Source organism: Castanea sativa, chromosome 6 (assembly GCF_040712315.1).
Source record: "Castanea sativa cultivar Marrone di Chiusa Pesio chromosome 6, ASM4071231v1".
NCBI lineage: Eukaryota > Viridiplantae > Streptophyta > Magnoliopsida > Fagales > Fagaceae > Castanea > Castanea sativa.
The window spans coordinates 23,999,260-24,015,522 of record NC_134018.1 but is presented as its reverse complement, the minus strand read 5'-3'; the positions used below and the strand labels follow the sequence as shown (position 1 = coordinate 24,015,522).

The 16,263-nt window shown below is 34.9% G+C and overlaps 1 protein-coding gene across 1 annotated transcript; it reads right to left on the bottom strand.

Annotated features, from left to right (window-relative positions):
* Window positions 1-482: 482 nt before the first annotated feature.
* LOC142641439 (protein SAWADEE HOMEODOMAIN HOMOLOG 2-like) lies at window positions 483-10,676 on the bottom strand. The gene is made up of 9 exons (XM_075815877.1): window positions 10,501-10,676; window positions 7,612-7,697; window positions 7,483-7,528; window positions 7,256-7,409; window positions 3,280-3,355; window positions 3,088-3,139; window positions 2,421-2,564; window positions 2,181-2,300; window positions 483-1,034 (listed from the first exon to the last, which is right to left on the bottom strand). Exons 1-9 carry the CDS (start codon window positions 10,552-10,554, stop codon window positions 651-653), a joined length of 1,116 nt encoding a protein of 371 aa, XP_075671992.1. The 5' UTR covers window positions 10,555-10,676; the 3' UTR covers window positions 483-650.
* Window positions 10,677-16,263: the final 5,587 nt, after the last annotated feature.

Below are 16,263 nucleotides of genomic sequence, written 5' to 3'. Positions count from 1 at the left end.
TGGTCAGACATGAAAAATAAATAAAAACAGAAGACGTTTCCAGGATAATTTCTCCATATGCCACTTCCACATTTCCAAGTACATTTTAAGTTTGTGGAAAGAAGGTTGTCCAAACCTTACTTCCATATATAATTTGGATGACTGGCGCTTCCCAGTTTTAGGTAGAATAGGATAAGATTTACGACTTTTGGTCTTATTTCCTAATTGTGACACATTTACTTTCAATAGTAATAAACTTAGTATTATGTTTGGATGAAAAACATAGTAGCATATTTATGATGACATTTAGTGATATGTTAATGTCTTCCCATATGTACATTTTGAACTCTAGATGGTCAACTGTAATTTCATTCACCTTTGTAAATTAGTAACTTCTTGTTTTTGACATTCAGATAAAGCATGAGTGTAAGTTCATGTTCAATCATCATCATCATGTGTTGAGTGCTCAGCCAAAAACTAAAAAAAATAAAAATAAAAGATGATTGCCGAGGAGAACCATTAACTGAACTGTGAGACCAGTGTGAAAAGATACCACCCTACTCAAGAGTATTACATCATCCCAAAAAAAACATATGTAATTAAGCTCATAAACAACTTAAAATTAAAAAAAAAAAAAAAAAAGAGAATTACAGAATCTCTAATGCCTACTACTATGCTTCTGGCCGGGTCTCAGAGCCACCCAGAGTAGGGATCAAAGCAGTATTGCTCACTAATGCAGCACCTGTGGGAGCATTAGCATTTTCTGCAATGTTAGTATTGCTAGTTTCAGCTTGTTTTGATTCTGGGATTACCGTATGCGTGGCTACAGAAACATTAGCATGCAATGCTGGGCCTGGAGACACCACCATTGCATCTGCATATCGCTGCTGTTGTAATGTTTCAGCAGGAGTAGCAACCCTCAGACCACTGACCCCTGAAGGATCAAAGCTAGTTTTCTGCTGGTCAATGGATGCTGCCTCATTCACAGCATGAAGTTGCTGCAACCTATGGTCACTTTCGGGCCGCCGGCAAACCTTCCTCAATGGCACAATTTCCTAACAAATAAAAATTATGAGGCAACCATATACATTACATACGATCATAAACTGCATTGACTGAAATAACGATGTAACCATGTACATTACATAAGATCATAAACTGCATTGACTGAAATAACGATGTAATAATAACAAAACATTTAAAAGTCACCATGCATCTCTTGTGAAGTACACAGAATGGGTTTACTAAAATATCATATGCAGTCTCCATCTTTTGATGAAATTTTGAAGTGCTCAAAAAAAAATCACATAATGTGTGAACATTAAAAATAAATAAAAAGTGCACACAGAAATATATAAAAACAGAAGTGTCTTCCAATGAGGATATCAAGATTTATGGTGATTGGGGGTTTAGAGGGCTCAAATTATGTTTGATTTAAGTTCACCATCCTCAAATATAATATTAGAAAGCAATCCAATCCAAGACCACATAAAACAAAATTGCATTTCTCGCATTTATGTACATCCAAACATTCCCGACGGTCATTCCAGCAGATGTTATTACCTCCTAACAAAGTAATCATGTTCCAGCTGGTCACTTCACTCGAAAGGTTTGCCAAAACATGTCATTCTGTGTTTATCTATAAAAAAAAAATATCGTACAAACAAAAAACAAAAGAAAAACTATGAAACCTCTCTCCCTTGCCTTTGCCCCATGCCATGATAAGTAAATGCATTGATATGGTTAAAGCCACTGTTGTATTAGTCTTGTCTCAAGCAAAGATTCTCTTTACAACCAAAGGACAAGGGAAAAGAAGTGAGAAAGAGATATACAAAAAAGGCTGCAGAATAAGCTCAAACACCATACTGAACTGCTATAAAAAATATCAATAAATAAAGCAACAGGAATCAAAGTGTTCATTCCTTTTCCCATGGCTTCTTGAAAATAAAAAAATTGAAAATTTCTACCATGTAACAAATGTCAACCTAAATAACAATGTAAAAGAACCCATCATCTTACTGGCCAGAGAAGTTTTTTTTTTAGTACCGACCAAATAAGTTATATTAACTTATCAAATAAGCCAAGGATGAAGGACCAGAACAAATATAGAATTGAGAGAGGAGAGAGAGAGAATCAAATCACTGTAAAAGGAAAGAAAAAAAATGAGAACACATACTAAGAAAATACAAGCACTTATATACCTCAGACTGATCATGAGCATAACGCACTAAAAACCTACAACGACAACCTCTCACATCATGCCTTCGTCTTTGTGCATCAAGGACATGAGCATCAAAGTAAAGAGCCTGCTCTTTACCTTCCTGAAAATTTTTAAAGCATTGAACAAAGAAGTTTCCAATATCTGATTAGAATAACTCTTTATAATATTGACTAAATACAATTCTTATTGGCATTTACACAAAGAAATTCCCATTTCCCACCTGAAAACAGAGTATGAGATCTCCAGGAAGAACTGCAACACATTCTGATGATTCACATGGGAGAGAGCGTGGCCTGACATGCTTGCGAATATTAATCCACTCATCTTCCTCTGGTCCAAAACCGGCAAAACGGACCAGTACTTCCTGAGTTTCCAGCAATATTACAGAATTAACATGAGAAAAGCAGTAGGAGAAGAAATGTAACAAAAAAATAAGACCTATTTTAATTCCCTTTTATAGCAGACTTTCATGGAAAAAATTTAAGATACAGAATTAAAGGATTAACCAGGAAGACGACTAACTAATCCAATCAAGTATTCTGATTTAAGACCTTCATGGTCCATGCATCATAACACATTGAGGGTAAATCTAGGTAAGACAATTTAATAGTGTACTCCAAGCCTGTATATGTTTAACCAATAAGGCCTTCATCTACCACTCTCGTTCTCCTCAGCAAAAAAAAAAAAGTTTAACCAGTGTATATGCTGTGTAGATGAAACCGTCTTACAGGAATAAAATAAAAAGATTTAAAGTTATAAAATAAGATGTAAAGGGATCAATAGACCAATAAGAATCAATAAAGATGTCAAAAAAAATTAGAAACTATTTAAAAAAAAAAGGAAATGAAGTAGTTTAACAATGTATTGCAGGTGAACTAGAAACTTACTGGATCACCAGTCTCCAGATATCTATGGGATAAAAAGGTAGTAACATCATACCTAAGAAAAGAAAACACCAAATTTAGATTAGTTTCAAATAAGTCATTCACCAGTAAAATGATAATTATCAATAGAATACAGGAAGCCTTGAGAAACACACATCTAGAATTCCTATACATGAAATAACAAGAAATACTAACCATGCACCATCCCTTCCAGATTTAGCTTCAAACTCCATCACAGAATTTTCAGGAGCACCCCTTCCTGCGCTTGGAACTGGCTAAAGGAAAACAAGGGCTAAATATATTGAAATGGGATGACATAAAGAAGCAGTTGCCAAACATGGAATCCGGACAATGTGGAGGTGATGAAATGAAGTGGCATCTATCTACAGCTCTATCTGTATCCTAATTTAAAAAATTTCTTGATGACTTTTCAGGGCTCATCTCTAATTCAGTTCTTATCTAATTCACTTTTCAGTTTTCATCATTTTAGGAAAACTAAACACAAAAGATGATGAATAGTGATTTGTGAAGAGCATGAAGGTGCAGACTACCATACATTTATGTTAATTGACATCATCATAGGCTTTGAGGTTATTGTGTGAGGTACCCAATATCATGTATTATTAGATATTTTGGAATCATTATGTCTTAAGAACATTGACAGGCCAAATAATATCCAGCCATGAGCGCCTTTTGGACTAGGTTTGTTTCTCATTGATGGGACCGGAGTAGGAAATTTGATATGTAATTTGCTAACATATCAAATTTCATGTCTTAAGAACATTGACAGGCCAAATAATATATCCTGCCATGAGTGAGCTTTTTGGACTAGGTTTGTTTCTTACCGACAGGACCAGAGTGGTAAATTTGCTAACATATCATATTTCAATTTCTGAAGCTCTTGTATCATGTCCTATTTTGCAACAAGTCCATTTAAATTTCCAAGGTAAATAACAGTTAACCAAAAGGCATGAATGAATAGTATCAGATAATTTTAAATTTGAGATGGACAAGTAATGCTCGATCACATAAAAATCAAAATGCGTAGATGAAATTTTATAATCTCATAAAGTTGTATGCTTCTTGACTGTTTCTCTAACAACATATATACAGCATTTTTAATAACCTCAAACTACTATGACTTGTGCACCAAATTTATCATTCATGTGTCCCAAGTTGATATTACAAACAGGTATGTAGAGCTTCTTAAATAGTACATTTTCATCATGCTTGCAAATATGTAACTGATAAGATACAAAAATAAATAAATTGACGACGCCTTATTTTGGGCACCACAAAGATAAAAGTTGATTATTTATCACAAACCAAAAATAATTTCCAACTGTTCAGCATAATAATTAAAGTGTGGGGTCTAAAGAGGCACATTTGAAAGTATGGGGTCAAATTTGCCACAAGGATAAAACTATAGTTTTATAGGGTTTTTTTATTTTTATTTTTGGACTTCCCCCTAAATAAATTTAAGTAATAGGGCACAGGGGCATACCCAAGACTACATATAATACAAAGAAGCCAGCTGTCAGCACAACCCTAATCAGATCAGGGAATAACCTAGGTTGCACCAACACGCCATTTTTGGCAATGCACCGGTGTCCGACACGTGCCGGACACTGATACCGGTAAGACTTGCCGGACTCCGGTGTCCGAGTGGTTTTTTTTTTTTCCACTTCTCCGACATGGCGTGTCGGAGAAGAAGAGGGAGGGAGAAAGAGAGAGAGTTACCTTATGGTGAGAGATCTGAGTGAGAAAGGCTGCGAAAAGAGAGAGAGAGAGAGAGAGAGAGAGAGAGAGGGCAGTGAGTCAGCGGATGGAATTGGTGGCTAAAAATCCGTGGCAGCTATAATAGAACACTCCAGAAGCCGCGGATTTGATTCTTTTCAATTATTCTCTCTTTTTTTAATTTTATATGTGTGTGTGTGTGTATTTTAATGGTATCTATTTGTCAATTATGAATGAGCGGTGTAGATTACGTTTCGCAAATGAGTTGTATTAAGCAAAATTATAAAATTAAAATATTACGTTTCGCAAGATTACGTTTCATCCAACTCTTGAAAATTTACTTATTTGTAGTTCTAACATTTTTAAATTCTAGACATAAACGTATTTTGTCTAAAAATATTAAAAAATATGCCTATATATAAAATTTAATTAATTATTTAATTACTGTACCCACGCCGTGTCATACCCTTATTTCTCAAAAATTGTTGTACCCCCATATCCGTACCCGTGTCCGTGTCGGTGCAACTTAGGGAATAACCAAACAAACATGACAATTAGAGCAGCCTGCCTATACAGGAGAACTAGGTGCTCCCGGACAATACCGGTGTACCGTTTCGGGGTTACCGCTGTATATATATCAAAAAATTAAAATCATAAGCCCATGATCTAAAATATATTAACCTATTAATAACATAGCTTTTTAATAAAAATAGGAAATATCTATTGAAATAAAAGTCCATAATTTAAAAAAAAAAAGTGAAAACAGGTGAAACTGTGAGAGTGGAGTTGGCAAATAGCATAGGGCAGATGAAAAAGGACAGATTTATAGAAAAGTCAAAAATGTAAAAATTTGAAATAAAGTGAGCTTTTAATAGTTCACGTGGGTATGGTTGGGGACTATATCAGCGCACAAAAAAACAAACAGAAAGAGGAAGTGTAGAGGGAAAAATGAGAAAAAGTGGGTCACTATGGCTCTTGGACTACACTGTGATGGGCAGATCGAGAAGAGAGAAAGAGCAAGAGAAAAAGAAGGGTGACGGGTCGCTGGCAACGTGAGTGCTTCCGGTGATGGTGGTGTGACAGACAGCCATAAATCTATACCAGCAAGGTTTATATTTTCCGGCCGAAATGACTGGTATCCTCCAGTATGTCCAATACAGTCCAGTATCAAGCGGTATTTAGAGTGATACATTTTAGAGGTGATTCGGTATCTGTTTACTCGCCGGAATGGAAAATACCAGCCAAACCAGCCAGTATGGTACAATATCGACTCCCTTGCTCCAAATAGCATAGAAAGCAGCAGAAAAAGCTAGATTATGGATAATTCTTACTAAGGACCTAGCCTTGGAAAGTTGAACCATCCAGCAAACTGAATGTTTCCAGTCTCTAATTAGCAGACAGATTACAGAAGAGTAAGAATTGCAGTATATCAAGAGCAGCCTGATAAATGGAACTTGATTTAGTTCAGTAAAGGTTCTAAACTAGGTATACTAGGGCCAAGCTTAAACCTCAAAACTTCACCCAAATTTAAATCCAAATCAATGGGCTGAGATCAATGAAATTTTTTTATAAGTGATTATTTGAACCAAGGGCAAGAAAAGGGGTGTGGCCAAGTGGTAATACAACAAAAAAGGGGATATTTGAACTAGTGATCTCTGCTTCATGAAGCTGATATCAATGACAGCATGTGGTTTTCCTTATGAAGAATGGAAGCACTACTTTTCTAAAGAACTTTTATATATATAAGTAGTTTTCTAAAGAACTTGCAGAATCAAAATCTGGATAGGAGGGGCAATGCTTACCAGTTACACACAATTCACTTACAAGGTAATAGTAACTTACAAAAATGCCTTCACAAAGTCTGATTATAAATTTGTTAAGTTGGCTCAGCTTGCTAAAGGACTATTAAAATGTAGACATAGAGGCCTTAAGAGTCTGATTATATACGCATTCCTTCTTAAGAGTATGGTTCCTTTTTCTTTTGTTTAGAATCTTTAGATGGCGTGGAACCTCACCAAGGCACATACATACATATATACAATATATATATATATACACACACACACACACACACACACCTCTATATATATATATATATATATATAAATTGGTACACCTTGCAATTGATGACAATAGGAAATAAGCACAGAAAGCCATAGTTAAAACACATAAAGAACATGGAAGCCAATATTTCTTAGATTGAGCTATACAGTGACTACTGGCATACCAGAATCACCAAACAAGCATATTTAAACATGTAAAGCATTTTAAACAATACAGTCACATATGGTAGATGTAGAAAAAAATGAGTAGGGAGCAACTTCAAACTGCTATCAAGCTCAATGTCAAACAAGTATCACAAAAAGCATGCAAGCCAAGCCCAAAAATTGGGACAAACTTTTAAATTTTGAACATAGAGCGGGATGCATCCTACCTGAAGGAGCAGGTATAGGAGCAGCTATTGACTGAGGCACATTTCTCACTGGAGTTGAATCATCCCGAGGCATAGGAGACACATTTAACTTCCCAGGAGCTTTACTTAGTTTTGCCCTTATAGCATATCGCCTATTTTGGAACCAATTCCAAACCTGAATTAAAGACTCTACATGAGAAAAAGACTCGAAATGATTCATCATTAAAATACTAAATAAACCATCATACTTGCTTCATTTGAACTGTAATCTTGCCTTTACGATCTGGTGACTCACTACAACCAAAGACAAATGCATCACAAGTCAATTCCAATGTTAAAAGAACAAAATAATGAAAGAGACAAGGCACAAGGCACACCTGAACTTATCTGCAAGTGACACAAGGACATCACGTGATGGCATCGTATTATTGTGTTGTTGCAAAATAGCTTCCATCTCTGCAACCTTGAATAAGTAGCAAGACATCATATTATGAGGGTTTTAAATTATGGCTAGAATCTCCATAAAATACTAATTTTCAATTCAATTCCACCATTAATGAAGCCGGTTCTCATAGGGTTTGAACCCCAGACACAGGGCACCACAGCAGGTGCCTGTGCCATTGGACAATCACTCAATCCCCAATGAAGATGGTTCTCATATGGCATCATGAAGACATAAGTCATTAATCAAAATGAATGCCTATAAACTGCAATTTATGCTATGAAAGTAGTGTTAACAGCATTTCTCATTCTTTTTTAGTCATCAACTTTAGTGCAGTAGTCAGCAGTTGCCAAGAAAGCTTGTCAAGTGACTAGTCAATGAGCATAGAATCACTCTTTCTTTATAATTAAAATATTTTATTCCATTGAAACTACCTCATAAAAAATACAAAATACAAGGTAGCCCAAAGAATCATAACCACAGAATTACAAGCAAAAGAGATCAAATTAGCAAACTCTGAAATAGTATCATTATCACTAGACCTAGGACAAATAACCATCCGCAGAGTAAACAAAGAAAATAAAATTTTAATTGCACTTCCAAAACTTCCACATTTTCAAAAGTACGCTGAATTCCTCATCATATCCCTCCAGAAAACCCACATCAGAGAAAAGACAGTAAAAATAAAATAAAATAAAAAAGAACTTACTCTTTTTCTTTTAAGGTAAAAGCTCACATATATTAATCCCAAGGATAACACATTCCACTGAGAATCAGGCCTCATGAAACAGATTTCACAAATTTGAATATGCCTTTCCTCTTCTCCTTGTGGACAAAACCTCACTTATCAAAAAATATTTCACATATAATTATCACTTTACAATTGAAACCCACAACATTTAAGGTATAGACAAACTCTTGGTCTTGCCACATAGCAATGCTTAGCCCATCCCACATCAATGCCAATATTAACTTGAGTTGCCCATAAATGAGATGAACACAACAGCTGACAATACTGTCTTAAGAACACTCCCTACCTTCACCCCAAGAGAGCATGCACCAAAAAGTTAGGGGGAGGGGAAGAGCCGCAACATAGAGAGCTAAGAGCATTTTCCAAACATGGAGAAAATGAAGGTGGTGCAAAGATTTTTTTTCCCCCCTTAATATATTCAAAGTTCAAAGGAGGAGAAAACAAGGAATGAGGTTATATTCATTATCCCCCAAATCCATCTCAAAATTTGTACTCTAAACTCTAAACTTTGAAGCAGCTTAGGCACATAAACAATCTATGTAGCTCTCTCCTCCCCAATGGGGTAAAAAAACCCAGACCCAAATGTTGCTTGTATTTTTTGATATATACAAAGTGAAAGGGAAGAGAGACAATAAAGCAAGGTTATTTGAAGATTAATTTCTGAAAACTGTCATCTAAATCTCTACTCCCAAATCCCAACACCATAGATCATCATGATTACCGAAACATTTCCTCAACAAAAACAAGCTGCATAAAACAGAATGTTCTCCCTCAGTGTTCCCATTCCTACTTCCGAAGTTTCTGGAAATACTCAGCATAGGTTTACGCTTCTAAAAACACACAAAACCTCCCAAGAGGCTAGCCTTAACATCGTTTGCACAAATCATCATGGTAATAACAGAAACCTTCATGATCAATGTGAACTCAATCTAAATTATTTACACATAATATATATCTATCTAATACATTAATCACGTGTATATTCCATAAAACACATGCACAATAAGTGAGCCAATAGGAATAAGCCACATGAGGTCGACTCCAAAAAGGCTTGAGATGTATAAATAGGTTTAACCCTCACCAGCCATATGAATGAAGAATAATCCTTTTATTGCTAAAGACTTGTTTTTCTATCCTTATTTGGAGGTAGAGACTCTCTCGAAGTAGTCTCATTCTTGAAGGTGGTGACTCTCTCAAAGTAGTCACATCCATAAAATCTATCGACAATTCCTTGCAACCCATCACATCATTACACCTATACCAAAACTCTAGAAGCATTTCCATTCAAACCTTCCATTTCAACAGAAACCCTAGAGTGATTTCCTCTTAAACCCAATCTCACTCCACTTCAAGATTCGCATCAAATCCTAAAACCATCCCATTTGTAACTGATACCCAAAACTCTCGGGCTCTAAAACCCTAAAACCTAGCATCCAAGTCTCAATAAATCATCAGAATCAACTTAAAGAGCCCAAACCCCAATTGTGCTCATAACAGTAGGTAGTAAATAAAAAGAAACCACAACAAAGTGATATAAAAGGTCGTAACCAATGCACAAAACTCCCACTGGGAGACGTCATGATAGGCAGCAGCCTTAGCTCCAATTTATATTGGAGAGGCTAATTCCTAGGCTCAAACCCGCAACCTATTAGTTTTGGTGGAAGGAACTTGCTATCACACCAAGGCTCAACCTCTGCAACCATATAGAACCTACAACTAGAAATATAAAATACAACCAACCAAAATAAATAAACCAAGCACCAAAAAAAAAAGGAAGAGAAAATCAACAGACAGGCCCTTTTTTAATAACTTCAACAACAAATTTGAAACATAAATACATACAACTGTAAATTTAAAATTCTATTCTAAATCACGTACAAACCAAGGAAATTAAAAAAATAAATAAAAACCCAGAAAACCAAGCACTCAGAACCTGCAATTTAACTTGCCCGTTTAATAATTTAAGCCCTAATTCAAAATTTAGAGCCCACGGGCGCACACACACTATAATCAAAACAAAGAAAATCAAGCAATTTGAAGTGACCTCGTTTTGTACAACAAAGAATATGGTACCTCGTTTTGTGTGAAGCGGAAGGCAGGGCCTCCATTGCTAGGAGGCCGACCCATGAGCTCTCTCTCTCTCTCTCTCTCTCAAACTCGCAGAAACCAAAAAGAAAGAGAAACAGACACACTGTTTGTGTTCCCCTCCCAAAACAAAACTGCGTCTTATATTTTTCGTTTAAAAATCTCAGAACTTTTTGGTCTTTTTGGGAATAGGTGGTGTATTGGCTTTTTATTTATTTATTTATTTATTTTTTTTTTTTTTTTATAATACCCACCTTTTTTTTTCTTTTTCTAGAAACAAAAGCACCAAACATCTACTAAAAAATTATGGTAACTTTTATGAGATGGAAAGACAATAAAATTACTTTTTTTTTATCTTATATTTTGGACCAATAACCTATGTAACACACGGAGTGCACAACTAACACACAAAATACCAATGTGACCATTAAAATAATATTTAAAAATTTATTTGAAATTAAAAAAAAAAGCTAGGTTAGGATTTTAATAAATTCAAAAAATTAAGATAATTCATTTGTTCTTCTTAAGAAAGAAACACTCTATTAACACATAAAATTTTTAAGGAATTATTTTCAATTTATTTTCTCTCTCTCTCTCTCTCTCCATGTTCTTTACCAAAAAAATAACAAAAAGAGAAACTTTTTAATTTAATTATTTTATTTTAAAAAAAATTTAGAAATTTGTTTTATTATTATTTTTACATGGCTTTTTATTTTATTAAAATGCTAACATGAAATTTTTTAAATGCCAAATAATTTTGTATATATATTATTTTAATGGTCACATCAGCATTTAGTGTGTTAGCCACACATTTTATTTGCCACATAGGCTATAACGGTAGGGATGACATTGAAAACAATTTCAAAAATTTAGGAAACAAAATAGGAGCTCAAAAAAAAAAAAGTGGGGACTACAATGAAAATTGCATCAAAATAAAGGGACCAAACGTGTATTTTTGCTATTTTTAATTGGTTGCCAAAAGTAAAGTAGTCCAAGAATTTTCATTCTAATCTTGGAAAGAAAAAGTTTAGCTATAAAATTAGTTGTAACCTTAGGCTACACAACCTTACTCAATATCTTTTTATTGGAAATGAATTTTGATAAATCCACTATTAGACTACATCTTCTTCTAATATCTTCCATAGTTGCAAAATTTCTAGAAAATTAAAGATCAATAATTATGTCATCAATAAATTGTTTAAATTGCAAACTTTTGTAGTTTAAAATTATACATAAAATATAAAATTATAGGTCATATAGTAAATAATATCCAATTGACACAAAAATTGACAAGTGTATTAAGAGCATAAAAAATATGCAATTCAACGATTAGATTTTCAAAATATGTAGTAATGTTTATTTTATTGAATAAGGTTGCAGCCTTGAACTACAACCAATTTTGTAGTTAAACTCTATCCATCTTGGAAAATGATATTCTTGATATACTCCCCACTATCTCTCATGCTAATAAATTTCATTTTTTATTTATTTATGTTGGTCTACCCTAAAATAAAGAAAATGAAATCTACATTCCATTTTAACTTTTGACTTTTGATTTTCTTTATTGAATTCTAGTTATTAATTATTAATTATTTTCTAAAATAAAAAGAAGATGAGGAATTTTATTTACTACATTACTATAGTTCTATATTCTAATAAATTTGTTGACAAGTTTACTATATTAAATTTAATAAGGTAAATTATAATGTTTGTTCCCATCATTTACACCATATTTCAATTTGATCCCTAATCTCTCAATTGTGTTGATTTGATCCCTAACTTTATCAATGTTGTGTCAGTTTAGTCCATACCGTTATCTTTTAGATGGAAAAAGCTGATGTATCAAACAAAATAATAAAAAATTATTTTCTATACCACATCAACCGCCAACTGTACTGCCACATCATATTACATTAAAAAAAAACCTAAAATTAACATGTTCACAACAAGGCACTCCAGTCATGTCAAATTCCAAAATTCTCCTCATGCTAGAAAATATGATATAAGAGTTTATTCCCACAAAATTCAATCCAAGTTTCAATCATGATTGTCAAAGACAAGATAGTTGGTAAAAATTGTGGTCATGGCCACGGGTTCAATGTCGCCGATGAGGTTGCAAGCCACCCACGAGTCTAGCAAGCTCTGTAACATCATCGTTTCGTCCAAATTAACTTAACCCAGCCTTAGAAATTACCTGCCCAATCCTCCACAAGTTCAAGAGGTACCCAAAACCTCCATCCCACTTGACAATGATGCAATATGGACAAATTCATATTCAAGTCACAGAAACAAAGAAACATGGGATTTGAAAATCAAAAGTCTAGATTTGAAGTATAAAATTACAACTAACCGAAACTTACCAATAGGACATCAAGACCTTCCTAGGACTTCATGATGAGTTCCTATGAAGCACGGGTGCGATTTCGGATTCGGGTGCGGGTGCGGGTGCGGGTGCGAGTGCGAGACTCGACAATTTTTGAAAAAGTAGGGTGCGGGTGCGACGAGGTCCAACGATTAAAAAAATTCTAAAAATATATTTATTTATATTTTTAATATATTGCTAAGCATACTTTTCCACATAAAACTGACAACCATAAGTAAATAAATAACATCAGCAAGAAAAGCAATATACAAAACTTATTTCATACAAATTTAAACCCCCCAATTCTCATTTTAACCCATGACTCCACCTTAGAAAGAAAGCAAAAAAAAAAAAAAATCTAACAAAAGATTAACCATGCATATCACAATCAAAATAGACGTTTATCAGTATTATTACCTCAAGTTAGTGGCTTTTATTCTCAAAAAAAAAAAAAAGAGTTAGTGGCTTTCAAACTAGAGAGAAATTAAGATAAACCTTCAAATTCCACAAACTACAAAGCAAAGCAATGAAAGTACAAACCACCCATTACACATTACACAGTTTCACCCCTATACACATTACGTAATTTACATCACCCACCCAGAAAACTCTCTCTCTTAAGTTTCAAGATACCCAAAACTCAATAGTGTAAAGATCAAATTTTTTCACATATATAACAACAAAAACTCAAATAGACCAACAATAGCATAAACCCATATCAGCGTATAACCCTGTGTAGAGAGAGAACCTAAAGATTTCGGCCAAACGGTGAGTTTTGCACCTTTTTTTATTTTTAATTTCAGCCTGAATTGGTCGGTTCGGCGCCGATATGGCCTGAATCGGTCTGTTTTGGCGCCGATAGGGACCGAATCAGTGCAAATCGGCGCCAAATCAGCGCATATCGAGAACAAACAAACAAAAAAAAACTGGAAGCAGCACTGACGCGCAGCAGCGGCGTCGCCTGTTGCATCCCACGTCAGGCTACGTCGAACATGGGTGTGACACCCATTTTGCCACGTTTGTGCTTCATAGATGAGTTCATTCTAACAAAACCCAAACTTTGGATCCCAAAGAATTCAAAAATGAAAAAGCAGCTGAAGGAAAGAGGCAAGAACTTGGACTGCCAGTTTACCTATTAAGCAAAAGAATTAGACTAGCAGAAAAACCCAAAGGATCACAGAGAATTAGGCGTTTTAATTTGATAAGGCCATGTTTGTTTTCTAGGAAAATTTTGAGTTTTTTTTTTTTTTTTTTTTGTTAATTGGGAAAATTTAAATATTACGGATTGAAATGAAATTTGGTTATTGTGATTTTTTTGTGTGTTTGAATTTGATTTTTGTGTTCCTTGTTGTGAACATGTTAATTTGGGTTTTATATATATATATATATATATATATATATATATATATATATATATATATATATATATGTGTGTGTGTGTGTGTGTATGTATGTATGTATGTATATTTTTTAATCTGACTCTAACGTGGTGATACAATTGGCTGTTGATATGGTATGGACTAAATTGATACAACACTAATAGGACCAAATTGACACTATTAAACCAAATTAACATATGGTGTAAAGGATATGGACCAACTTTGTAATTTACCCTTAATTTTAATAACAAGGTCAAAGTGTTTTGGTTCATTTGAGTAAGTAAGTAATGGGTGTAATAACTTTTTTTTAACAAAATATATTTTTTTTTACTCTTCTATGTGGTATGGACTAAATTGATACAAAACTGATGGGACCAAATTGACACTATTAAACCAAATTAATATATGGTGTAAAGGATATGGACCAACTTTGTAATTTACCCTTAATTTTAATAACAAGGTCAAGGTGTTTTGGTTCATTTGAGTAAGTAAGTAACGGGTGTAATAATTTTTTTTAACAAAATGTTTTTTTTACTCTTCTATTTGTTAGTTAAATATTAAATTTTATAACTATAATAATTATTAACATGTGTCTTTTTATGATTAAGTTTGTATATGAAATTATATATTCTGCCTTTAAAGAAATATAAATATGATGTTGTGCGCACCCAAATATGGTTATTGGGCTTAAACTCTATTTGGGCTCACAATCTATTTGTATTGTGGGCTTTTGGATTTCCTACAACGGGTAGTTCTATGTTCGGCAACCCAAGTACCCTAGTTCCCTAAGCTCTCAGGGTCACTCTCCCCCTTTTCCCCAAGATGATCACCTTCTCTCCTTAGTCTTTCTCTCTAGAATTGCCAACCCCTGAACTGAATTTTCCTTGCCTATTTATAGCTAAAGTTAGTGGAAAGCTATAATTATTCTCCTGGTGGGTGGAAAGAGAGGTCCAATATTGTTTCTTCTAATTGGATGCCTAAGCGTGAGTGGAGAAGGTGACGGTGGAATTGGAACTAGCTCCACCGTTAGAGGTACTACCCGGCAGCGGCATTCCCTAGGTAATGGAAGGAAGGTCAAATACTATTACTCTTAAGTGGATGTTTAATCGTAAGTGGGAGAAGGTGGTAGTGGCATTGGAAATAGCTCCACCGTTGGAGGGATTGCTCGGCAGAAATGCTCCCCAGGCTGTGCCGTGCACTCCAAGTTCCACTTGCCCCGGGGACGTACCGATTGAAGATGAAGAGACCCCATCTCCACTATTCATGTCGTAAATGTTTTCATCCCCGGGCCCTGGGTTTTAGACGAGCATCAAAACCTGCCTGGAGTGAGCCTGTGGATCTGATCAGTGTCAGGTTCAACACGTGGCATTATTGCAATGGGCTTTTATAAACAAAAGACTTGAAGGAGGGTAATGCCCGTACAATAGCCCGCCCCCCCCCCCCTTGATTCATGCCTGGCTTTTGGTAATGAATCAAGGATTCTGGCCAGGTTACGATGATGGTTTCCCGAAGATATTGAACACCCTTTACGTGCGATCAGGGTAATTATCGTGGACCTTTTAAAAGTGGCGCCGTGTCAGGTTGTCACGTCAGTAATTATGACTTGTTGGTTGGTAAACCATCTGACGGTTCGCGAACCGTCTAACGGTTCGTAAATTGCGCCCACACGTGTAAGGAGTTTACCCAAAAAGGGTTGGGAGGGTTTTTCCCGCTCCTCACCTTATTAAATGCCTTACTCCCTATATATAGCTCTTTTTGGGTTCCCATTTTACTTTTTGCGTCATTTTCACTCTTAATTTCTTCTTTGTCGAGCATTCCTCTTTTGTGCATAAACACTCCTCTAGTTCCTCACTCTCTAGAGCCCAAAGTAAGTCTTCTCTACCTTTCTCTTTTTCGATTCTTCTCTGTTTCATACTTTAGGAATGGGGTTTTCTCATCTTCTCACCCCTAGGGCTGCCTTGGCTAGTTTTAGAGAGACCTTTGGTGTCCCAAGGGATGTTGATATTGTGT

Excerpts from the sequence above, each read along its gene's own strand:
- LOC142641439 (XM_075815877.1), bottom strand. The coding sequence starts at position 10,554 with ATGGGTCGGCCTCCTAGCAATGGAGGCCCTGCCTTCCGCTTCACACAA. Across the intron at positions 3,356-7,255 it reads TCCTATACCTGCTCCTTCAG|TTCCAAGCGCAGGAAGGGGT; the intron begins GTAGGATGCATC and ends TCCTTTAGCCAG. Across the intron at positions 2,301-2,420 it reads ATCTCATACTCTGTTTTCAG|GAAGGTAAAGAGCAGGCTCT; the intron begins GTGGGAAATGGG and ends AAAAATTTTCAG.